This window comes from Asterias amurensis, chromosome 2, assembly GCF_032118995.1.
Source record: "Asterias amurensis chromosome 2, ASM3211899v1".
Lineage (NCBI taxonomy): Eukaryota > Metazoa > Echinodermata > Asteroidea > Forcipulatida > Asteriidae > Asterias > Asterias amurensis.
The window spans coordinates 19,794,708-19,820,433 of record NC_092649.1 but is presented as its reverse complement, the minus strand read 5'-3'; the positions used below and the strand labels follow the sequence as shown (position 1 = coordinate 19,820,433).

Below are 25,726 nucleotides of genomic sequence, written 5' to 3'. Positions count from 1 at the left end.
TATTCACAGTCCAACATGGCAGAATGGCCGAAAGACGTACCGTACCATCTGCTGCCGTTCCTCAGGATGAATATCTCGAACTGGACGACGACATTTTCCTTCCCTACCAGGAGAAGGTAAGACCTACCCTCGTCGACGACCCGGGCCACTCCACAGGTTCAGCAGAATGGGTAGAACTCCCATTGGAATCGGACCCAATTCCACAACAGTCCGGCCGCCATATTGAATCAACATTGACCAAATTATTAAAGTTAAATAACATAAGACTGGGTCATGGACATGATGTCCAGAATGATGAACACATCACAGAGTCCCAGGGATTGGACGGTAGCGACTCCGAACCCGGGATCCATGGTGGTGCGTCTGGGTCAAGTGGGGTCATCGGTAACCGGGTGCGAGTAAGCACGCTATCGTTGGATAGTCGAGACAGTGACAACAACAGCGACTCGCCAACCAGCCCGACAAAGGGGGAGACATCATCATTATTACGTCGCGACTCGTCCATATTGGATGGTCTCTTGTGTGAGATTTACGACCGATGCCAACTCAACTCACGCTACAGTGTCGATAGCGATGGTTTAACTGAGTATTCGAGCAACTCGGAAGGTGCCTACCTTAGCAGTAAAGGAGACAGTTTCCAAGAATCAACGCGTCTCCCCAAAGCGCAAATCAACACTAAAAGTAAGTTGGTCTTTTGAACTTCGGAGGAATTCCTTCTGATAAAGATTATTAAACCGTTTTGCAAAACAAGAATTCTATAGGTTTACTTAATTTGATGAAGTAACTGGGATGCTGTACTCTTTTTTTTCTAAAAAGTTAACATTTGCTAAAAAAAGATACCCGGTGCTAGGTATAAATCCACTGCTAAAAACTAACAATTTTCAACTGTTTTGTTTGGTTGCAGAATAAATGTGTGCAAGAAAAAGTTTCAATATTGTTAAATTTACACCTTTTTGTCTATACGTAGACTTTTTTTGTGGTAAGATAAATTTATAAATATTTTATTTTGCAGGGAGTGATTTTCTAAATTTGTAGTGAGCTACAAATTTTCATTTTGAAAACAAATTGTATTAGCCAAAAAACTATAAGGTAATTAATTCACCAGTACATTGTTATGAAGTGTGGAAGTTGAGGCGTGTTGTGGTCAACTAGCACACTACACAAAAACAAGTTCCTAGTAGTATTCATATTAATACTTCACAGAGGTAACGAGGCGATTGCCTCCAGGACCCCTTGTCAATGCTTTGTGCCCTTGAAATGTGCAGCTCCGGTAGAAATTTTTGTAAATTTCCTCAGAAAATGCCTTGGTGTCTTTGCCCTTTCAAAAATGATGCATACAGTTACAGTGCTGATGATTATTAAACTAAGTTCACAAAGGTTATTGATCTTTGTGGGAAGGTTACAGGAGAAGATACTAGAGTTCAGCAATAGATTTAAACCAAGGTCAATTCTACCTGTAAACCAGTACATGAGAATCATGGTCAAGTCACATACATTGAATTGAAATCACGTCAGCTTCTATCTTCAGCTTCTAGACAAATGTGATCAACTAACAGAGAATTCACACTTATTGAAAGGGCCTGTAGACATGTTCCACAACTCTACAAAAGCCTGGTTCTTGTCCTTAGGTATTTTCTTGAGTGAGTTGTACATGAACTGTTCCATTCTTTTGAGATTTACTAAGCAAGGTTTTGTTGTTTATGTTTGACCTCCTTGGTTGAATAGACCAGGAAATCTTAAGCACAAAAGTAAACATTGGAGGATTGGACTGTTATGTGATCTTAATGTATCTAGAGTACCCTATTCTAAGTGCTGCTGGCTAAAAGTCGCATGGTATTATTGTAACTGTTTTGTGATGCTGACCTGTTTTCAAACTGTAAGCAACTCGAGTTCTGTGGTCTTGTTCTTTTTTTTATTGAAGAACTGCTGTGTTTTGGATAGCAGGTTACTCTTAAAGCCGAACAACTTTATATATTTTTAAAACATATAAATTGCTACAAACAATTACTAATAAAATTGTTTTGTTGTTACTAAACAATATGTTTGAAAAAATAAAAATTATATTTCCAGGTGACTTTAAATGGCTATCATAAGACAGCATACTAACTAAACCGTTTTAAACTGTTTTAACCTCTGCATGAGTAGAGGCAGTCTTAAAAACAGAACAACATGTACATGTACCTTGCGTTCAGACAGCAAGGTTTAAAAAACCTGATACGGTTTATTTTCAGTTCTAACAGGTCACACAACATCCGCTAGTGCTACAAATATGTACAAAAGATTCTCGCTTTCACAAATTACTTTCGGACTAAAAATGAAACAATCATATTTGTTATCCTAACCAATTCTTTAAATAAAACATTAACTTTCAAAACCAATGCTCTTAATCTTATAGCATGTAAACAATAGATGATTCCCTTATTTTAAAAGTCCTGGCTCTCCCATCAAATCCCCTCTATATCCAACCATATGGACTAGACAGCCAATGTTGCTCAAGTTTTTTTTACAAAAAAAATTACTTCTCACGGACTGGCTATTACAACTCTGTCAGTAAACTGTAAACACGGACATAAAATTCACATAAAATATTTCCAAATCCTTGTACATGTTTTGAGATTAGCACAGTTAGAGCGTACGTCATTAAACATGGTCCTTTCAGTCATAGGGACTATTATTGTGCATGTATTTCATTTACAATGTCAACAAAACGGTCTTTTGAAAGTTGTAATCGTGATGCAGCAAATTTCACTAAAAAGATTTGAATTGTTACGGTTCTGCCAGGTACAAATAAAAGCGCTGACTTTGTTAGGATTCATACATAGGCAGCCAACCATTCCCAGGAGCACATTATGATGTTTTGCAAATTCATGATTTTGGCAGTTGGAAATGTAAGCTGCAGTCCTGATACTTGCTTCACAGAGGCAATGAAGGCGATTGCCTCCATGCCCCCTGCCTTTGTGCCCTTGAAATGCTCAAATTTACAAATTCCTCATAGGGTGCTCTTTACCAAGGAGGAGATGCCTTGTTGCCCTTGCCTTTCCAAAAACAAAACACGCAGGCCTAAAAGCGACTTCCAATACCAGCAATACAGCTTTTTATCCTGCGTCATAAATGTTGACAGCAAAGTGTAGTACTAGTATAATGTAGTAGGCCTTGAACTTTCATTTTTGGAAGAGGCACAGCACTATTCCTCTGGTAAAGGGGCACTTATATTAGGAAAATATACAAATTGTGTTGGATTTTTGCAAAGGGCACCACAGTAAAAGTACGGGGCACCACTGCAATTACTGTGGGTTAATTCATGGCCTGATGTAGTCCATTTTAACAAAAGACCTGACATTAAATGTAATAGTTTTTGTCACGGCGGTACTTCATGTACCTAGTAAACATGTTGAACGCTTCATTACCTTGTGTTTTGTAACTGTACCAGGCATTAAATTTGGGAAGTTTCCATCAACCTTGTATAAAATGATCAGAAAAGGGAAAGCTCTGTGGAGAATTAGTTAGAGTTGCAGGTACCTGGTATCATTTTGAAAGGAACGGTCGCTCTTTTGGGTTTTCAATGTAATTTTAATATAAGGCACATTTAAGAGTCAAAGAAAGAGTCAAAGCAAGGGACCAGTGAAATGAAGCTAACTCGTTCCGCTGGCTAGTAACTATACAAGTTAAGGGCAAACCTAGACTGGTCCCCTGTCCTTACTGGCATCAATAAGGACAGGACAGGTATTGGTTTAAACACATGTACGTCGGATTTAACTGCGAATCTCCTGAAGGCCATGTGAAATGATGCAAGGACAAAAGCAATTACATGTATACATGGGCTCAACAGCAAATCTCTGGCGTAATTCACATAAGCTTCCAAGTGTGATGTCAAAAGGCATAAGGGCAAACCCTGCTTTAATATGCTTGCACAAAATGTATATTTTGCACATTTTAACAGTTCAAAGTCAACATTTTGATGGCTGTGTCACTGTGTACAATGGAAGAGGTTTTTCATCTAATAGTGAAGATGCTGGTACCATCAGATTGGATTCAGGTTGCTAACCCCCTGGATTGACCATCTCTCGCATGATTATTAATATCTGTGCATTGTACTATGATGATACATTTGCATTCAATGAATAATTCAAGGCATCTTTTCCCACACAAGTGATTGTTTGGACTTAGAGGGCAATGGATTAAAGGGAAGGTACACGTTTGGTAATTACTCAAAACAAATATTAACTTAAAAACTGACTTGGTAACGAGCATTGGAGAGCTGTTGATGGTATTAAACATCGTGGGAAACGACTCCCTCTGAAGTAAAGTAGTTTTTGAGAAAGAGGTAATTTTTCACTAAAATAATAAAAGACTTCTAGCTAGAAGTTTTTTATTCTTATCTGAAAGCACACAAATTCGTCCAACACTAGGGTGTTTTTTCTTTCATCATTTTCTAGCAACTTCGATGACCGATTGAGCCCAAATTTTCACAGCCTTGTTATTTTATGGTTATGATGGGATACACCAAGTGAGAAGACTGGTCTTTGACAATTACCAAACGTGTACCTTCCCTTTAATTCTCAGCCCTGTATGCTTCAATTTTGAAAGGGCAAGGCCACCAAGAAATTTTCTCCTTGTTCAAGGGCACCCTACGAGGAAATTGTGATTGGAAAGTTTGAGTTAATAATGTTTGACAATTCTGAATAAAGGATACCTTTAAGAGTCCCTGCCTGTAAGAATGTACCAAATTAGGGGGGGGTGTGATTCATGGGTTCGCAGATCTTCTTCCAAAAAATTGGAGTGATACACCATCATACCAAACGAATAAACCCGAAATTTTAGTTTGCTGACGCTTTCGGTTTTGGAGTTACCAGTTATCAAAGTTTGGGCCAAAAAGCCCTCAAGAAATGAATAGTACATTCCCTGTAAACACAAAAACGTGCGCCAAGGTCATCCCAGAAAAAGTAAAACATTTTTTGAAACCTCCAGTTGGGCTTATAACAAAAGTAAAAAAAAAAATATGGGATCTCGTTGGCGCGTCATGTTACGCGCACCTGAACCTTTGACGAACAGTGCCCTCGTGCCATTTTCAACGCCTCATAACTCAACGCGCCTATAGGATCCCACGAATTGAACAAGTTCGAATGAAAGAGCTTGCATCCTTAAAACAAATTTAAGTGCAAAGTGAGTGGGATCTCGTTGGCGCAGAGAGATAATAGAGGTCAAAGTTCAAATTTTACCAATATATTGCATTTTAGCACCTCCGTAACTTCGCGCGCCAACAACAAAAATTTGTTTTTATGGCAACTGGGTATTGGCACAGTTTTTATTTAATGACAAATGAAAAAAGATTCTTGGGATCTCTGCAACTTGCATGTCAAAAGTTTTTTTGAAAATTTTCTAAAGTATTGTCATTCCACACATTTTGGCCTAAATTGGCACAACATTCACTTTTTTCATCACTGTAAGTATCTGTGCCAACAAGATCCCATCAATGTTTTCTTGTTTTTGGTTAAGTTGAGTGTTCCTAAACAGATTTCAATTGAAAAATAATTGGGATCATGTTGGCCCACCAATATAACAAAGGTCAAAGGTCATATGAAACTACACTACTGCCTATTTCGGGCGATTTTGCGTCGTCTAGAAATCCACGCGCCAATATGATCCCATTAAGTTGTCTGTGTTTTATGATTATATAGATTCTCAGCAACACATAAAAAGCAAAAACCAAATGGGATTTGAGTGGCGCTAACAAATATTACAGATCAAAAGTTCACAATACATGCCTATACTTATGCATTGCTGTGGCAACCGAAAGTGAGAAATATCCCCCAATTTCAAAATGTTGGCAAACCATGAAGGGGATAGGTCTCCAAAACGAATTTTGGTCAAGAGATACACTGGACTTGTTTTTACAAATGGTGTTAGTTTAATGTTGGTTGGTAAACTGTTGCCAAGGTCAAAGGTTACAAAGAATATGAGTGTTTTTTACATTTTCTGTCAAGAGCCAACTTCAGAGCCTTTTCAAGATTTTATTTAACAAACAAGGGCTCTTTCCTTTATGTTGGGGAAAACCACTTATAATATCTAGGCACATGTGATTGTCCCAAATTAATTATAGAGCCCTTGTTCATTTGATAAAATGATGACATGGTTTTGAAGTTGGCTCTCCACAGAAAATATTGGTGTTTTGTAATACATTTTCTGTCAAGAACCAACTTCAAAGCCCTGTCAACATTTTATCAAATAAGGAAGGGCTCTATAATTAATTTGGGACAACCATATGTGCCTAGATATTATAAGTGGCTGTCCCAAACTGAAATGATAGAGCCCTTGTTCTTTAAATAAAATCTTGAAAAGGCTCTGAAGTTGGCTCTTGACAGAAATATAAAAAACACCCATATTCTTTGTAACCTTTGACCTTGGCAACAGTTACCAACCAACATTAAACTAACACCATTTGTAAAAACAAGTCCAGTCTATATCTTGACCAAAATTCATTTTGGAGACCTATCCCCTTCATGGTTTGCCAACATTTTGAAATTGGGGGATATTTCTCACTTTCGGTTGCCACAGCAATGCATAAGTACAATGTGTATAGGCATGTATTGTGAACTTTTGATCTGTAATAATTTTGTTAGCGCCACTCAAATCCCATTAGGTTTTTGCTTTTTATGTGTTGCTGAGAATCTGTATAATCATAAAACACAGACAACTTAATGGGATCATATTGGCGCGTGGATTTCTAGACGACGCAAAATCGCCTGAAATAGGCAGTAGTGTAGTTTCATATGACCTTTGACCTTTGTTATATTGGTGGGCCAACATGATCCCAATTATTTTTCAATTGAAATCTGTTTAGGAACACTCAAGTTAACCAAATACAAGAAAACATTGATAGGATCTTGTTGGCATAGATACTTACAGTGATGAAAAAAGTGAATGTTGTGCCAATTTAGGCCAAAATGTGTGGAATGACAATACTTTAGAAAATTTTCAAAAAATCTTTTGACATGCAAGTTGCAGAGATCCCAAGATTCTTTTTTCATTTGTCAGTAGATGAAAACTGTTCCAATACCCAGTTGCCATAAAAACAATTTTTTGTTGTTGGCGCGCGAAGTTACGGAGGTGCGAAAACGCAATATATTGGTAAAATTTGAACTTTGACCTCTATTATCTCTCTGCGCCAACGAGATCCCACGCACTTTGCACTTAAATTTGTTTTAGGGATGCAAGCTCTTTCATTTGAACTTGTTTAATTCATGGGATCTTATAGGCGCGCTGAGTTATGAGGCGTTGAAAATGGTACGAGGGCACTGTTCGTCAAAGGTTCAGGTGCGCGTAACATGATGCGCCAACGAGATCCCAATTTTGTTTTTTTACTTTTGTTATGAGCCCAACTGAAGGTTTCAAAAAATGTTTTACTTTTGTTGGGATGACCTTGGCGCACGTTTTTGTGTTTACAGGGAATGTACTATTCGTTTCTTGAGGGCTTTTTGGCCCAAACTTTGATAACTGGTAACTCCAAAACCGAAAGCGTCAGCAAACTAAAATTTTGGATTTATTCGTTTGGTATGATGATGTATCACTCTAATTTTTTGGAAGAAGATCTGAGGACCCATGAATCACCACTTGGTACACTCTTACAGGCAGGGACTCTTAACTATTAAGGTTAAAATTCATTGATACACTTATCGATCAATAAATATTTCAAATCCTTGATCTGTGTGTAGGCCTATGTTGTTTGCGATCACATACATGTAGAGAGCTTTTAATGCTTTTCACAAAAACAAAAAACTAATCAATTAAAAGGGGAATTACACACACACAATATTTATCAAACATTAGGCCTAACTAATAATTTACATTAAACAAATTATCTAATGGGGAAGTTAAAAAAAAAAGAAGCTACTTAGAGGAAAAGAATTATGCTGTAGCGTTTAGCAATTGTAATAAAAAAGAATTGGGTTTTGGCTAACCAAGCCTGCTTTGTTTTATAATGGGTAAAGGACGCCCTACTATGAGGAAATTGTAAATATCTACTTGAGCATTTCAGGGGCACCAAGGCAATGACCAAGTGGCATGGAAGGTGGCAATCCAAGTATCAGCCTATTAAGTATTATGCTGTCAGCATTTAGTAAGTTTTTGTGTCATGTGTGCCTAAAAAAGGTATAGGGCTGTGAAGGAACCTATGTTGTAAGTTTGCTGGAGTTTCTCACAATTTGATGTGTTATAATCCCCTGTGGTTGATGGTAGCCATCCATGGACAGAATTTATGTATGTTGTGGTGCCACCAATATTCATCAATGTTCAGAAACCTTCTGGTGTTAATAAAATTATTTATTATTTAGCAGGAGTGAGTTGTTTACTGCTGTTAACGGTAGACACTTCACGGCTCAGCCATTTCATATTTTAATTCAGTCAGCCTTCCGATAGTTAGTACCACCATATGTTACTGAATAACCACACGTCATCGTGTCTTTTGTTCCATCCCCACTTCATTGTTTTATAGAAAGAGCCAGCCTACGCAAACAGGTGGTCTCAGCCTCGCTACCGTGGGCAGCGCGCTGTTAAAAATACCTCTCGTCACTTACCCCTGGTAGGGATGCAGGCTTCAAAACAGCCCACGCCACAGTACCAACAGCAAATGCCGTGGTGCCATGTGCTTTTTCTGCGGCGCCAAAATACAAAGTGGGGGAGGAGTTTGTATGTATACATGTAGTGAAGTTCCAAATTCAACATCGAAACAAAACATACATGTTCGCATTTCCGAGACAACCATGCACAAAATCTTACTGGTGTCAGTACATGGATTATTTGATGGTGAAACAAACTGACTAACTAATTATAAACACGTGAGGGCACCGCACCAGTTACCTTTAAGCCCTAGTGCATGTAAACGCTGAAACATTTCATAGGGCATTGACCAGTTGCCTCACTTATGCACTTATGTACTTTGTATCAGGCTACACTGAACAACAGTTTGCCATGCATTTATCAGACCTGATGTACTTCACAAAGGCGATTGCTTCCATGCCCCCTGTGGTGGATTTCACAAATAGTTAGGACTAGTCTTATCTCGAGTTAGGACAAGTTACTAGTCCTAACTTAGGACTAGCTATACGTTTTTGATATATCTTAGGACTAGTCCTAAGTTAGGACTAGTCCTAACTCTAACAGTTTTGATATCTCTTTGGACTAGTCCTAAGTTAGGACTAGTCCTAACTCTTTGTGAAATTGACCCCTGGTCATTGCCTTGGTGTCCTTGAAATGCTCTCAGTAGAAATTTACTATTTCCTTAGGGTGCTCCTAACCCTGGAGAAAATGCCTCATGGTGACCTTGCCCTTTCAGAAACGAAGCATACAGGCCAAGTGTAACCATGGAGCAGTCTTCTTTCCTCTATTGGGTAATCAGGTGCCAGCTCCTAGTATGGTGTACCCAACCAAATTGTCCAGGGCCCACTAGCTTTACTCGGAAACTTCTTCCATTGTACAATGTACTCCCAGGTAATCCTCCTACAGTGGCCTAGGCTTTCATTGAGTTGCCTGTTTGTCTAAACTGTGTGGCTTTCCAATCATTCCTTTTGCTCATTCACATCTTTTGATCCAAGACTCAAGAAGTCTTTTTTCTGTGTTCATTCATTGAGAGTGGTAACTCCTACACACATTCCCTCACTCTCTCTATACCTTAAGAACTCTACACTAAACTGTTGGCAGGGAGTGGTCTTTAGTTGAAACTATGCACATTCAAGCATCTGAATTTTACTCATTGTACTGGAGGGGCAACAATCAGTGTGCCTTCTGGATTTATCAAGACAGGACTTAAGTTTGGATTGAGCGCTATGATTCTAAGAAGGGAAGAACCAGTGTCTAGCTCTGAAGAGTTTGTAGATTCCCAAGGTAAACTAACCAATGACATAGTTTTTCCTCATCAATCCATCTATGGTAATTTGGTCTGCGGTTACACCATGTTTATCTACTTGCTGGGTAGATTTAATACATACATGTGTATATGTATGTTCTTTGAGAACTATCCTGCTTTGTTCTTACATGATTCTACTATCGCAGAGTAGATTTTTGAGAATTCAGAGACTTCTCAACTACCGCGAAGTAGATTTTCGGAATACGGGAGACTTCTCAGTTCTGGAAAGAACTGTCAGTGCTTATTACATGTAACTCATACCTGGGCGGATGGTCGAAAATCTAAAGGGACTACCACTTTAGCTAAGTGGATCGAGGGGACTACTCGTTATTAACTTCTTCACTGAGGCAGAATAAGTTCTTAATTTGTCTCAACTTTATTTACTGAATTTCTGTGTTATTTATCCATACTTGTAGGTAACAGCGAACTGAGGGACATGGTTCGAGATCTACAGCACAGTGTGGCGGTTCTTTCTGGTCGTTTGATTAAGCAGCTGAAGAGACGAGATCGTTACATTGCGAAGCTCAATAAAAATCAAGATGTACTGACTGCGGTACTCCAAGCCGTGTCTCAGAAAAGACGTAAGATATTTAGTGATGTTTGGAGCTTTGCATGGGTGTGGGAAAACAAGAAGATAACTTGTAGACTCTTTGAACATAATTTGCAGACACACTTGTGTTTTTAAAATCTCTGTTTGTAGGAGTGTTTGCTAGCTGAAAAGAAATAAGGCCGAATTTCATAGAAATTTTGCTTAACAGCTCTTGGCTTAGCAGAAATGAGCAGGGTGCCAGTCACAAATTGTACATGTGATATAGTAGCTTGGCTGGTAATCTTATTCTTGTAAGCATGATTTTATTGTGCTTAATGTTTGTGCAGCTCTTTCAAATTGGCCCCTGATGTGGTCTTTGCAGCCACACCAGCTTTTTTCAGAGTCAACAATGCTCACATTATGTGGTTGTACCAACAAATTGATTTTAATTAGTTATAATTATTCTTAAGATCTTTTTGATGTCACCATTTTCTGGCTGTGGTTGCACCAATTATTATTTTTATGCCCGCTGGCGAAGCCAGCTGAAGGGGAATGTAGTGTTTGCCTTGTTCTTTTTCTAGCACCATGGAAATTATGAGTTGTGTGTTGGTTCTGAAAAGAGCTGGTGGTGTAAAAACTCACAATCTAGAGAGGGTTGTGGTAGCAACCATGGAATATCTCTTATGAGTTGTGTTAGCTTTGAAAGAAGCTGGTAGTGTAAACTAGAGAGGTATGTTGTAGCACCTTGGACATACTTTGAAACAGAACTGATTATGTAACGTCTCATAATATATGAGTTTGAAGTACTCTGATTAGGCATGGTTGTTGGGCAGCTCAGTTTTAAACAAATATTTGATTGACATGGTCAGGCCAAGTGACATGGGAGAGACAGACACATGGAATCTGCGACAATGTTGGAACAAATTGCATGCGATACATTATGTTTCTGTAAAAAATATTGGACTTGCGCACTTGGATCAGTCTTAAGACCATTCCTTTGTTGATTTAAACAAACATTGCTGGTTTGCATGGCATTCAACATAATGGCAAAACATTCAGTTGTGTTGTGCCCAAATTCAGCATTTCTGCAATGCAACAAAGATAAATCCCATGATTGGTTGCTTTGTTTCCAAACAAATTCAACACTATTTTTGAATATTTGTGTAACATTATTACAACCGTGCCTACTTGGCTTTGCATAATATGGCCTCCCGTAGTTTTCCGACCTTGTTTTGGCAAAAACTCGGGGTGTGACGTTGCAATAATTTATAACGTCCATGGAGGAAAAACAGCAAGAGTTCCGATAAATTTGACGGTAATTCCTGAAGCACCCAAGGCTTTAGAGTTTAACAATGCATAAATGATGTGCATTGACATGAACTCAATCCATGATAGCGCTTAATGAAGGGTAGTCTGGGGGTGTGCATGTCATAATGAATACATGAAGTATGTCTCACATAATGGTGTATGCCTTGCCGCTGAAAATACTAATATTATGTTTAGTATGGATATAACATACTCTCTTAACGTAAAAGAGTGATAAACCACTCATTTTTTCCCTCCATACATGCCATACCACTCATGCAAAGAGCCATATGGCAGACAACTCTTTTGAGAGTGAAAGACGGGTACTTTCAACTCGATGTATTTTCAACTCGATTTAGAGTGAACTTCGTTCCAATTTCACTCAAAAAGAGTGACACAGATAAAAAAAGAAAAAAAGCAATTTATACAGTTTGCTAGCCCAGTGGGCTGTTTTACATAAAGCTTAAGCGTAAGGACTGGTAGGTGATTTCCAACTGTACGTTTCTGTTTTCTTGTTTCTTATGACTGATTTTTTTTCTTTCTTGTGTTTATAGGTGTAGATGCCAGACTGAAATTCAGTATCGAGCCCCTCCCAGGAAAACGAGCCTTCCGTCAGGTAAATGTTAGCTTAGAGAAAGAATGTTGCCTCGCAACATGAAACAAGTTCGAGTGCCCACATTTAGTTGACCCATGATTGATCACTGACCAGCAACAAACATGCCTAGTGACGTTTGAACCTATAGTCTGAATTAAGAATAAACCACTGACCTTAAAGCTTCTTAATACCCTGTATTAAGTGCTGTTTAAATGCATGCTATAATCATTATTATTTTTAAACCATAATTAAGGTCAGATTAATGAAGACATGTCCGATTGAGACGTGTAGACCCCCATCTTGTAGATCTCCTGGGAGAGATAGCGTTTGTGTCAAGACATTGCATTTATTTGCGCTAAGAATTAATGAAGCGTACCATACCCCTCTGCTTCAAGTTTGATTAAATACTATCGAACAAAGAGGTGTCAGGTGTGGCTATTTAATTGGGTTGAGACGTGGCATATTCATTTGGTGCTCAATATGTAGCGTGGTGTGCCCATTCTTATGTAAAGGGACATTATTACATGTACTTTGGTGTCGAACAATAAAAAATACTACATATTTGATACTACTTTGGGGTGTTAAATTAAGGTAAAAAAATAAATTATAATACATATTGGAAATTAAGTTTCTGTAAGTATAGAAGTATTTGTACATCACCTATAAATATGTCATGACGATTAATTTATAACATGTGTATGATTTTTTTTTTAATAAGATTACTCACAGGTCTTAGAAAATATTCATGTCAATGTTTTTTTAATCAAACCCTTTATCCATGGTACCTTTTCATTCTAATAGAATCTAAAGAAACACTTTTGATGTGTTATTCCATTCTGACTAATCATTTCTTTCCAACCCTCTCAGTGGTACGACGCCTTACGTGCGGTAGCCAGACTCCCCAAAGGGCTCCCTCATGAGTTTCGTAAGTCGGTGTGGCTAAGTTTAGCCAATCGTCATATTAAACATCTGAAGTTGGACTGGCCGAAAACGGTGAGGTTTACGTTCAATGATCGAAGCAACCCGGACGACGACACCCTCGGAGTCCAGATTGTTAAGGTATGTCTCATTCTTAGGCCATATCTGAACTGGCGTTTACAGCTATGGCTACAGCTGTTATGCTATTGGGTGTTGCTAAGGACTTCATATTGACCCATTTTACGGGACGTCATCATCAGAATAATCTTGCCAACCAAAATGGTGAGCATGGCACAGTCGCCGCGTGTGACGTGCGTGCAAGGGGTCAATACCTCAACGCATGATGACTTGGAATTCTAGCTGTAGCCCTAGCTGTAGCTGCCAACTCGGACACGGCCTTAGTGTCAAACAACACAATGTCGTTAGTGTTTATCTACACTCAAAGATGGTTACTCAATATGGGTACTCAAAATGATTACTCACGATAGTAACTCATGTAAGATGGGAACTTAAGATGGTGACTAAAAATGGTTACTTAAGATTGTAACCCATTATAGTCGGGCCCATATGCTTTGTTTTTGAAACAGCAAGGGCACCAAGGCATTTTCCCCTTGGTATGAGGAAATTGTCAATTTCTGCAATAGCATTTCAAGGGCACCAAGGCAATGACCAGGGGGCATGGAGCCAATCGCCTTCATTGCCTCCCTGAAGTTTAAGGCCTGATATTACTCAATATGGTTACTTAAAATGGTTATTCAAGATGGTAACTAAAGACTGTTATTCAATATGATTACTCAAGTTGTTAGCTCAAGGTGGTTACTCAATTTAGTAACTCAATATGGTTACTCAAGATTGTAACCTAAGATGGTAATGCAATATGTTGACTCAATATGACTATTCAAAATGGTTACTCAAGATGGTCACTCAAGACTGTTATTTTAGATGATTACTCAAGTTGTTAGCCCAAGATGGTTACTCAATATACTTACTCAATATGGTTATTCAAGATTTTGTAGCTTGAGATGGTAACACAATATGGTTATTCAATATGATTCAACCTGGTTACTCAAGATGGTCATGCAAGGCTGTTATTCAAGATGGTTACTCAAGTTGTTAGCTCAAGGTGTTAACTTGATGTGGCTACTCAATTTCTCAATGTGGTTACTCAAGCTAGTGTCTCAAGACAGTAACTCAATCGTAGACTCTTACATGTAAGTTAGAAGGACAAAAATAGTACCAGAGTTATGGATAATCTTTGACATGGCTTTGTGTTTGGTTACAGGATTTACATCGTACAGGCTGCAGTGGTTTCTGTGGTCAGGATGCCGAAGACGATCGTGTTGTACTCAAGAGGGTCCTCTTAGCTTATGCTCGTTGGAATAAAGCCGTTGGGTACTGTCAAGGATTCAATGTACTGGCTGCATTCATACTTGAGGTTATGGAACGTGTGGAGGACGATGCGTTAAAGGTCAGTGTTGTTTGTAATCCTACGATTAACACAGTGCTTAAAGTTGACTTAATGGTTTGATTGCATACAATCTCTCAGCATACATCAAGATGTTATTGTGTCGTTCAAGATGATTGTACAAGGGAGACTTCCTCTTAGGACTGTTGATATAACTTCTGAAGCCCTCCATCACCGCAGTGATCCAATATTATTTTAACATGGAGTGTACTTGAAGTGTATTATGTCTTTTAAAACGCCTTCACGATGACATTGGTAATTTTTAAGCAAACAAATCGTCTAGAAGCTTTTAAAAAAGGAAAAACGAAATGATGGAAAAATATGTTATAATTTTTTGTACCTTTACACTGATGTGTTTTAAGCACTGAATACTCTGTACTTTCCAGATTTCAACAGGCAAATCACTGGGTTGTGAACAAAAATCCACAGGCAAATCACTGGGGTGGGATTTGAACCCCCGACCTTTGCATTGCCAGAGCAGGGCCCAATTTCATGGCTCTGCTCCGAATTCTTCCTTACAATATGTACATTCTCTGCTTACTTGCAAGCGCCAAATTTTGGCACTAGCTTTGTAACTCAAGACAGAATCTGCCGCTAACCCATGAAATATGCTTGACGTAACCAAAGCATTCCCTGTTTCCGCAGGTGCCAATTCTTTGCTTACAGTAAGCTGAACCATGACATTGGGCCCGGATGTCTTGTAAAAGTTGGACCATTATAATTCAATCTGAAACTGAAGATCTTTTTTTTTTCTTCCTCTATTCATAAAACCAGGTGATGATATTCCTCATTGATCACGTGCTGCCAGACAGTTACTTCGCTAATAACTTGAGGGCGCTCTCCGTGGACATGGCGGTGTTCCGTGAGCTGTTGCGCTTCAAGCTACCAGAGTTGGCTCATCACCTTGATAAACTCCAGAAGACTGCCAATGATGGGATGTCAGGTAAGGCTAAACATGTTGTCACTAGAGTTGTTCTAAGGCCTTGTCACACAAGGCAACTTTTACAGACAACTTGGAGGCTAGCCTTAGTAACTGACGTCACACCTCAAGGCTTGTTAGTTACGCCAGAAACCACACTTGAATGGCCGTCCGAGTCTGTACAAATGTACATTTGACCTCCTATTTCAGTGCTCTTAATAGTGAGGGTTGACTGTGGTGTGTTGTGTCTGAGCAAGTGCACTGTACTCAAGATTTGGTGTTTCCGATCAGCAGAGTATGGGTTCAAGTCCTGGTCTTGACACTTGTGTCCTTGAGCAAGACACTAAACCATATTGCTGTGTCCTTTGGACTGGAAGTAAAGTGCTTTGGTTCCAGTCCAGAGGACATAGCAATAATGGTTAGTGTCTTCAGTAGGTCCTGTGTATTGTTGACACTTCACCATGATGCTTCATCCTTTGGATGGGACGTTAAGCAGTTGGTACTGTGTGTTGTGAAATGGACATAAAGATTTGTCGCTAAGAGAAGGGGTTTGCCCTGGTGTTTCTAGCAGTAGCTGCTAAATAAGCCACAGCACCTTGTAAACTTTTATAGGGTGTTACATAAATAGTTTTCATAATTGAAAAACGTGAAAATCTGTCTGGAAATAAATGATAGCCGCTTTCAGACGGCAATAGGTAAATCACTTTATTAAAACCAGTTCTTATAAATAAAGGAATAAAGTGATTACCTTTTGTTTTCTGGTTTGTTCTTCACTTTCAGGAAGCTATGAACCACCGTTGACCAACGTCTTCACCATGCAGTGGTTTCTCACCCTGTTTGCAACCTGTCTTCCCAAGTCCTTAGTACTCAGGGTATGGGATAGCATCTTCTTGGAAGGCTCGGAGATTCTGTTACGGGTTGCCTTGGCGATATGGGCCAAGCTTGGAGAGTAAGTACAAATACCTTGTAATTTTTGAGAGGGCATTTTAATGAATGCTGAAAGCCATTTTAGTCTTAGCTTAAGGACAATCTTAACCAATTTGCGTGGATGATGCAAAATGTATGCAAATGTTTTTAGGCTGGCATTTTTTAAGCATCCGGAGTTACTTCAGTGCATACTTTATTTTGCCACTCGGTCAAATGGCTGACGTGTTCATTCCATTCTGTAATAATATATTTATTCGGGCAAGCGCAGGCATGCATCTACTGTGCTACACTTCCTTTCACCTTGGAGAGGGACAGAAGGTACTGGAAATCATGCTCACTATGATCCTTTTCACAGGGGTTAGTGTATGACCCCCGATTTCAGACCTTTGTCTTGTTGTAGTGCGCTGGCACAAGTATGGAGGTTGCAGGTTCAAGTCCCTCTCTAGTAATTTTTTTTTTTGTTTGACAAAAATCTTTTCAAAATTTACCCAGTCAGTTTCCCTTGTTGCTTATTCCTAGTTCACATGAGTTGCCATGCAAGTCTCAAACCCAGACTCCTTTCTGATACATATTTGTTTCTTTACAGTCGATTGATTGAAATAGATAGTGCTGATGAGTTTTATAGCACCATGGGCCAGCTGTGTAATCAGATGCTGAAGGGAAACATCATTGAAGGAGATGAACTCATTCAGGTAATCATTCGTTTGTTCTTTATTTGTTTTTCTTTAAAGGGTTTGGGTACTTTTTGTACGACACAAACCACAAACTTCCACAGATTTACATTTAACTTACATAGTTTGAAGATAATGATGGTAGAAAGCTTCCCTTAAAATGTTACTTGCTGAGGTGCTGTAAATTTTGAGAGGCGAGTTAAACAATTTTCATCTCAGTGAGACGAAAATTAAGAAGTAACTGTAAATACTTAATAATAAACTTGCGAATGCAACCATGTGTAAGATCTCTTTGAGGGAGTGTTGGCTCTGAAAAGAGCCGGTGTTTAGTCTCCCATTTCAAACAGTATACTCTGCTTGTCTTCAGGAGACAAAAGTTATTTTAGCATGTACAATGGACTAATGCTACTCTCCTGAAAACATTATACAATTGCTGCACGCTGTGACGGGGTTCATAGCGTTTTGTACACTCGAGGGGGAAAATGGCACCCGAGGCGAAGCCGAGGATGTCATTTCCCCTCGAGGGTGTACAAAACCAATGGACCCCAGTCACAGCATGCAACAATTGTTTTGGTATACCTTTGTTTAGGTGTTATTCCTCTTCTCGAAGTTCTGTTGTCATCTTCAAACTTTATTACGATGGACTTTTCATTGTTTAATAAGCAGACGAACAAGAAACATTCCCTTGAACCCGCGGTTGTTTCGTACACAGAGCTGGAAATCGACCAACGCTGGGAACGATCAAGGTGATGTACACTGGTGTACATCACTTTTCATGTTACCCGGCCCTTTGAGCCATGTAACATACGTTTTTTGTTGCGCGTCACATGATTGGTTCTTGACCAATCAAATTTCACAGTTTGTTACCGAGGTAAAACAATGCTCTGTGATTTTCACTCCCCATAATTGCTTCGTAAAAACAGTGGGAAGGTAGTGTATTCTGTTCGACCAGCCATGCTTAGCAGAAATCAGCAGGATACCAGTCTCAAATTGTATATGTGACATGGTATTTGGGCTGGTAAACTTGATCTGTTCTTAAGCGGCTCTGTGAAATTGGGCCCTGATCTTAAAATCTACTATTGTTGTGCAGAAATTGATTTTTAAGACTGACATCTTAAAACATTGACATCCACAGACGATCTACTCCATGGCGCCGTTCCCTTTTCCTCATCTAAACGAGATCCGAGAGAAGTACATGTTCAGCATCACCCCCTTCTCCCCGCTGGGACCCCTCCCCGAGAAGTCCGAAGGAGGGGGCGGGGCTGGAGGTGGCAGTAAGCGCAGAGGGGGTAAGAAGGAAGGAGGGAAGAGTGACGAGGAGGCTGATATGGATGAGGATGAGATGATGGTGACGTGTTTCACAAGTCTGTTCCCGATGCCGACGTCGCCGGCCAAGGGACGGCTAGAAGCAGGTAAATGTTCTGTGCTGATTCTCTTGTTGACTGTCTGGGAGTTTAGAATGTGAACAAGATTCCTAGATAGTTCCTGTTCCCGCCTTAGCGTACCACCAAGCCAAGCCCAACTACCAGTGAATCTCCAACAAGGCAGTACTTGCAGCGCCGTAGCTAGGACTTTTTCAGGGGGGGGGGCATTTCCCTAAGTTTGGTTGGGGGGGGGGGCAGTGGAGTGGGTTTGTCAGTGGGGGTGGGTGGGTGACTATGCTTCTTATTTTAGAAGGGGGCCACATCCTCATGTGGCATTTTGTGGCATTCCCGATTGCAATCGTTCATTACTCTTTAGTTATACAAAGATGCATTTTTCCTTCCTTTTTTAAAATTTTTTTGTGACCACTATTGCAATTTGTACAGGGGTGGTTGGACTGAAAGTTTGTGTGCCCCCAGGTCCCACATTGGCTAGGGCCCTTCCTTTTCTATAAAGTGCTGGATGCCTATGTGACAACAGAACAAACAAAAAACTTCATTGCTCAAACTCAAACAAGTCTCACAAATCTGTTCCTCTCCTTCGCTTTCACTCAGCCTCTCTCAAGCCCGGTTCATACTTCCTGCGAATGCGAAAGCGATACGAATGTTGATGCCACAAATTCGCAGCGAAAAATTTCGTAGCAGTTCAACTTTGCTCAACTCACTTGCGAATATCGCTGCGAAAGGAGGGTTGTTACGTCAAAATCACGTCATGTTCGCTTCGCATTCGCATTCGCAGGAAGTATGAACCGAGCTTCACGATCACAGTCGTCAAATACATCAGCTGGAAGAGATTCAAGTTGTGTTTTTTCCTCTTTATCCTGGGTATACAGTTTTTTATTTAGATGCAATTTGATCTTTTTTCAATGTGCAGGTGATAAATTTGAGCAGTCATCAGCGAGTCCCAGTGATATAACCCGCGCCAGTCCAGGGGCTTACGGAGCTAGTAGCAGTGAAGATTCGTCGGGTCAGCGATTGTCAACATCAATTTTAGAAAGAATGAATATGGATATCTATGCATTAAAGAAACAGTACTGGAGAATACAGAGGCGCCAACAAAAGGCTCATGTCATCTATGGCTCTGGGAACAAGGAAGATGATAGAGGTTGGTTATTGTTATTATTATTACTATTAACTTTGGATTTACCCATATACTTTGATGTGTGTTAGCACTGTATACTCCAGAGCTAACACATCTGTGTATATGGGTGAAACCAAAATTAATATTCTTCATCCCCGATGCAAATTTCCATCTATCATTATTATTGTTTCATTTTATCACAGCATGCATAATGAAGATAACAATTTTCCTTTGTGACGGTAGCTCCTCGTGTCGGGCTACGTCTGGTACCTCGTATCCTAAAGCTCGGTTAATACTTGCTCTGCATCACATCGCTGTTTTCGCAGCGAGTGTTTCGCAGGAGTTGCGAATTATTTGTTGCAAATTTGTGACGTCAAAATTCGTATTGCATTCGCAGGAAGTATGATCTGGGCTTTAGATCTCAAGGGTCTTTTACAGGATCCTTGTTGTTCCCAAATACACCGCCTTCCGTATGAGATCTACCCGGTCACAGTTGTCCCTTGTTTCCCAATGGTGTCAAGTGCTCAAACCGCCACAGGGACTACCTTTCACTTGCACTCAAAAAATCTTCTGAAGTTCCCTGGCCAGGGGTCGATTTCACAAAGAGTTAACACCAGTCTTATCTCGAGTTAGGACGAGTAACTCGTCCTAACTTAGGACTAGCCATCAGTTTTTAATATCTCCTAGGACTAGTCCTAAGTTAACTCTTTGTGAAATCGACCCCAGTAACGCTTCTCTGATTCTCCTTTTGGTGCATAAAACTAATATCTGTTCACATAACCACATTACATGAAAGTGGAATGTTCACAAAGTGCCTTATACTATCGAAAGCTGCTCTAGGCTTCTAACTAATAGTCTTTATTGTCATTAATTTTAAGAGTGATTACCACCTTCCCTCTAAAAGGCTATTCAAGAGGATTTACAGATAGTCCGTGAATAAATTGATGATTTTATTTTTCCTGCAGGACGAAGACACAAGGAACCCAAGAGATCCTTCTCTACAAGTTTAGATTCTCCGTCTGCGATTAATCACCTACTCATAGGAAAACATGGTAAGGAACTAGTCTCAATAACAATGACATTTACCTGTAACAATACTGCATTGAATGTTTTACTTCACTGGACCGCGGGTCCAAGTCCTGTGGTTTAGCAGCAGGCCAGTAAACTTACAACTGTACAAGTTCGGAGGTCTTGTGTTTTTGAATAATAAAACCTCATTACACTTTTACTTTAAACTGATTGATTATTACCCATAAAAAAAATGAGCCAGTGCTTGGTCTGAAAACATCTCAAATGTGAAACTGTGTAGATAGTGTTCTTCTCATTTGATTCCGGTCTTGTCACAAATGCTCTAGTCCGGTGAAAGTTTTGAGCGACAAACCCTGCAGTTTTGTGGGTTTTTTTCAACCCAAACTTAAAGGCAGTGGACACTATTGGTAATTACTCAAAATAATTATTAGCATAAAACCTTTCTTGGTGACAAGTAATGGGGAGAGGTTGGTGGTATAAAACATTGTGAGAAACAGCTCCCTCTGAAGTGCCATAGTTTAAGAGAAAGAAGTAATTTTCCACGAATTTGATTTCGAGACCTCAAGTTTAGAATTTGAGGTCTCAAAATCAACCATCTAAACGCACACAACTTCGTGTGACAAAGGTGTATTCTTCTATCATTATTATCTCGCAACTTTGATGACCGATTGAGCTCAAATTTTCACAGGTTTGTTATTTTATGCATATGTTGAGATACACCAACTGTGAAGGCTAGTCTTTGACAATTACCAATAGTGTCCACTGCCTTTAAGCCCTGATCACTGTAAGAAGTTATTTAATAAGTAAGTTGTGTTGGTATGAAGGTTAAATGAATACTATTTTTGGGGGGTAGATAAAGACAAATTGACTAGAGCACGATTGAAACCAATAAACCAAGTCAATAACTTTATTCGGGGGTGCCTCTCAAAAGTCATGCAGTCAGAACGCATAAGTGGGCTAGATAGCTCAGTTAGTTGAGCGACTGTGTTCCAGGAAAATCGGTCTGCTGGAGATTCTGTCCCCAATAAAGAAAATTAACGTGGGATGAAGGGGGTGTTTCAAGAGAAAGCTATCAGAAGTAGTTTGTACACAGTTTGCTGTGTGGGGGACAGAATCTCCTGCCACACCGCCGCATTAATCGGGAGGTCATTGGTTCAAATCCCGCTCCAGTAACTTTTTCTTTGTTCATCCAAAACCATTTTAAATTTGACCAGTCAGTTTCCCTTGTAATTTATTATTAACAAATTATTTTTGAACAAAAATTTCTTGTTTATGGAAGGTCTTGGTAAGAAGAATAGGAAAAGCTCCGTTGGTACAGTATTCAAAAACTCTGATCGAGATACTCCCACCACTAGAAGTCGAGCAGTGTCCCAGGAGGACGTCCATTCTGCAAGAGAATCCAACGGTGACGGAGAAGAGTCTAAGATGGAGAGCCTTGAGACGAGATGTCTCAGCGGGAACGAGAGAGACTCTGAAGATGATGATATTGAAGATATAGATACCGAAGAATCAAACGTTGAGCCACCGGTGGGGTTGTTGATTGACTTTGGAAGTCCCAAACACGCCTGTAGCACCAAGCATACTGAAAATCATACGGAAGTTGAATCGCCTCAAAACTCAGCTCAAAACTCTTCTCAAAACCCGTCTCAAAACCCGACTCAAAACCCGGCTCAAAACCTGGCTCAAAACCCGACTCAAAACCCGGCTGAGGTTAAGACACCGAAGCAGGACGGTTCAAATAAACTCAAGGATAATTTGCCCGGTGACCATCAGAAGGGTGTATCAGGTACTGAGTGCAGGCAAGGTACCAGTGATCTACAAACCCCCTCAGCTACTAAAACCAAAGAGACAGTCAGCCCTCTCGTCCAAGAACGGAAATTCAACTTCGCCGTTGAGGCTTACCGGCCAGGTTTTGCGCAGCACGCTGTCGAAGGGGCTGGTAACCCAAAAATGTATGGACAGTCAAATGCGTATAGACCATGGCTAAGTACGGACTACCCAAACTCAGACAGTGACGATGAAAATGATGATGATAACAGATACGAGTGCCAGTCAAACGGGGGTGCCACTCCTAGTAAATCCAGTCAGTCTGCCTATAACCCATTCCCCACCAGACGATTGAAGAGCGAGAAGGATAGAACTCGTAGCCGGCTCAAAGTCGGTTTGTATAAAACGGCGGAGAAGAACACTGGCGGTAGTACCAGTAATAACCGCTGCATCAACCAACAGCTTGGAACTGGTTCCCGAAGCGTCAAATCGGGAGGACGGTTCTAAAGAATTCGCTAAAAGGATTCCGTGTCAATTTTAAGAAGATGCAAATCTGTACATATCCGAACATATCTATAAAAGTAGTAAAAATTGTTCGAGTCTGAAGATGTAGCGTAGAGTCGCTTAAAGTAATGTTCTCTTGGTAGATTCTGTAAACTATGCTGTCTGTGTACTCACAAATTTTGCTCTGAAAATAACAATAATGAACCAAAATGTCCTGTTCAAAAATGCACTGACCAATTTTTCTCGTTAGACGCAGTCGTGGCAATAGACGCAGTTAGACAATAGATTACTCAGTGACAAGTTAAAGCTTATGTGTAATTCAAGACTAAAATGGGGGGACACGCATTTATGTAGTAATGCAAAAGAAGTCTAGCACCAGGCGCCAACCATACACAATTTCCAATGACGCAGGCCTGGCACTTCATCTTTGAAAGGGCAAGGCATTTTTCATTTTGCGAAGGGCACTTCCTTTGGAAAATCTTAAAATAAAAGGAAAACCTTTAAAGGGCAACAAGACCAAGGAAAACAGAGACCATGGCCTCCGTGACCTGCCCTTAGTCCCGGCCTGATTGACGTGTGTGTGCAGGGAAACCAGTCTTTGCCGATCAAGAGGTTGCAGTACATGAGTCAGTTTGAATCCTTTATTTTAGCAGAGGATACCACCCAACAATTTAGTAGATGTCAAATTTGCAACAGGGATGAAGCATTTTATTTGGGTTTTAATCATTTACACCGACGTGTGTTAGCACTCTATATTCAGTACTTTCCCCCGAGTCCTGTGAACAAAAATCCACAGGGGTATTACTCGGGTGGGATTCAAAACCGTGACCTTTGCAGTTCTAGAGCAGTGTCTATCCAACTAAACCACCTAGATTGTCCGATAGATATCTGTACGGTTTTGGTATCAAATATGAAGAATTTGATTTTGTTTAATCCATACACGCCAAAGGTGTGTAAAGCACTCTATATTCAGTACTTTCCCGAGTGGGATGCGAACCCCCATGTAATGAGAATTTCAATTGAACCAGGCCAGTCACTGTACCATATTTTTTCCTTATTTTGGCAGAAGAAACATTGGAAGAACAAAAATTAACTTTTCTACAAAATGTTTCATCTTAAAAACTCTTGATATTCGTTTGTAGTGTTTTAGGGTTAGCTTTTATGTGCAATCAGTTAATATATGTTTAATAGAATGGCCTTTTATTATATCAAGTGTATAAATATAATGTACAGTTAGTATATCAGCTGCTCGTGATAAATCACAAGAGCTCAGAGTTTTGTGTTGCTTTGTTTTTCTGGGGGAAAGATTAATAATTTTAATTTTCCAGTTTGGGTGAAATCTCTTCTTTTTTTTGTAGCCGTAGTTGATACTTGCAGAGTATGAAATGTGTTGATTTTCTTCTTCTGAAATGAATTAAATATTTACATAATGCATTCTGTATGTATGAACAAAATATAATATCAACTTGTCATTATCAAACAACCTTTTATTTTCACATTTCTTTTGATTGTCAACTTGTGGTTCCCCCCCCCCCCCACCCAACCTCACACCCAGGTCATGCAGACAAAAATCAACATGCTACTGAGATGGGATTCGAACCCAGAATTTTAGAGTAGAATAATATCATGGTGTGTCATGGCCGAGTGGTCTACTGTATGGAATAGAGTTCTGATGGTTGAATTATCAGAGTGTGGGTTCGAATCCCGGTCATGACACTGTGTCCTTGAGCAAGGCACTCGACCATTATTACTTCTCTTCACCCAGATGTATAAGTGTGCTAATTTAAGCATCTCGTGGTTGTATGCTCTCCAGGGAGTTGAGAAAGATAGAGGAATGTTCTAAAATATACTATAGAGACTATTCATTTCTGAATAATCGCCACCATCCCCCAGATGTTGTTAATCTTGTCGAGTTAGTACTTTGCACCAGTATTTTCAGACAATTTAAAATATTGACCTTATGCACTGACGTCATCCAGCCACCATCTTAGAGGTAAAACAATGATGAAACAATCAAAACGCAGAGATTTGTATGAAGGCACACAGGTTTGGCCAATGAATGGCCGCTTTTTCACCTGTAGGTGACGAGGGCGCCCTACTGATATGACATCATGTGCATAAGGTCTATTGCCTTTTTTCTTTGTTTACTCTATCCATGAAACAATTGGGATAAGAAAGAATGAAGCCCTGTAAAATGGTTTAACTCAAAAATAAAAATGGCGGTCAAACAATATGATTTCAATGCAAAATTTTATTGATATAATAGTCTTCAGAGTATAAAAAGTTAAAATTTGGAATTTACAACTAACCATTAACTGGAATTAACAACTAACCACAACTGCCTTTCTACTTAAAGTATGTCGCAGATTCTCAGAACTTAATTTCATCACGTTTTACTTCTTAAATAATAGTCTAGTCAATTACTTGTCAAACAATTTTATTGTTTTCTGTGCTATTAGTACTGAAATTTTATTCCTTCAGAACAAATGAGGTGTACAATTCCACATTCTGCATTCACAACTCAATTCACAACTCAATCTACAGTTATAATCATAACTACATTTGGATGGGAAGAAAGCCATTCATACCCCTTCTCGTATAATACATGTTTATTGAGGGGGGGGGGGCGATTAAGAACACAGAACACTTAATATCGTTAAAAAAAAAGGGGGTTTCCCCGTGTTCTCTGGAACG

The 25,726-nt window shown here is 39.6% G+C and overlaps 1 protein-coding gene across 2 annotated transcripts; it reads left to right on the top strand.

Moving 5' to 3' along the window:
- The first annotated feature begins 2 nt into the window (after positions 1-2).
- On the top strand, positions 3-25,669 carry LOC139952269 (TBC1 domain family member 30-like). Of its 2 annotated transcripts, none has more exons than XM_071951350.1 (12): positions 3-681; positions 10,318-10,482; positions 12,290-12,351; positions 13,198-13,389; positions 14,531-14,716; positions 15,488-15,656; positions 16,413-16,581; positions 17,146-17,251; positions 18,366-18,642; positions 19,526-19,756; positions 20,698-20,784; positions 22,041-25,669. In XM_071951350.1, the coding sequence occupies exons 1-12, from the start codon at positions 24-26 to the stop codon at positions 23,033-23,035; spliced, it is 3,297 nt and encodes a 1,098-aa protein (XP_071807451.1). In that variant the 5' UTR covers positions 3-23; the 3' UTR covers positions 23,036-25,669. The 2 variants fall into 2 exon arrangements, with proteins under 2 accessions (XP_071807451.1, XP_071807459.1); XM_071951358.1 differs by lacking the exon at positions 3-681 and adding an exon at positions 9,737-9,879.
- The last annotated feature ends 57 nt before the right edge of the window (positions 25,670-25,726 follow it).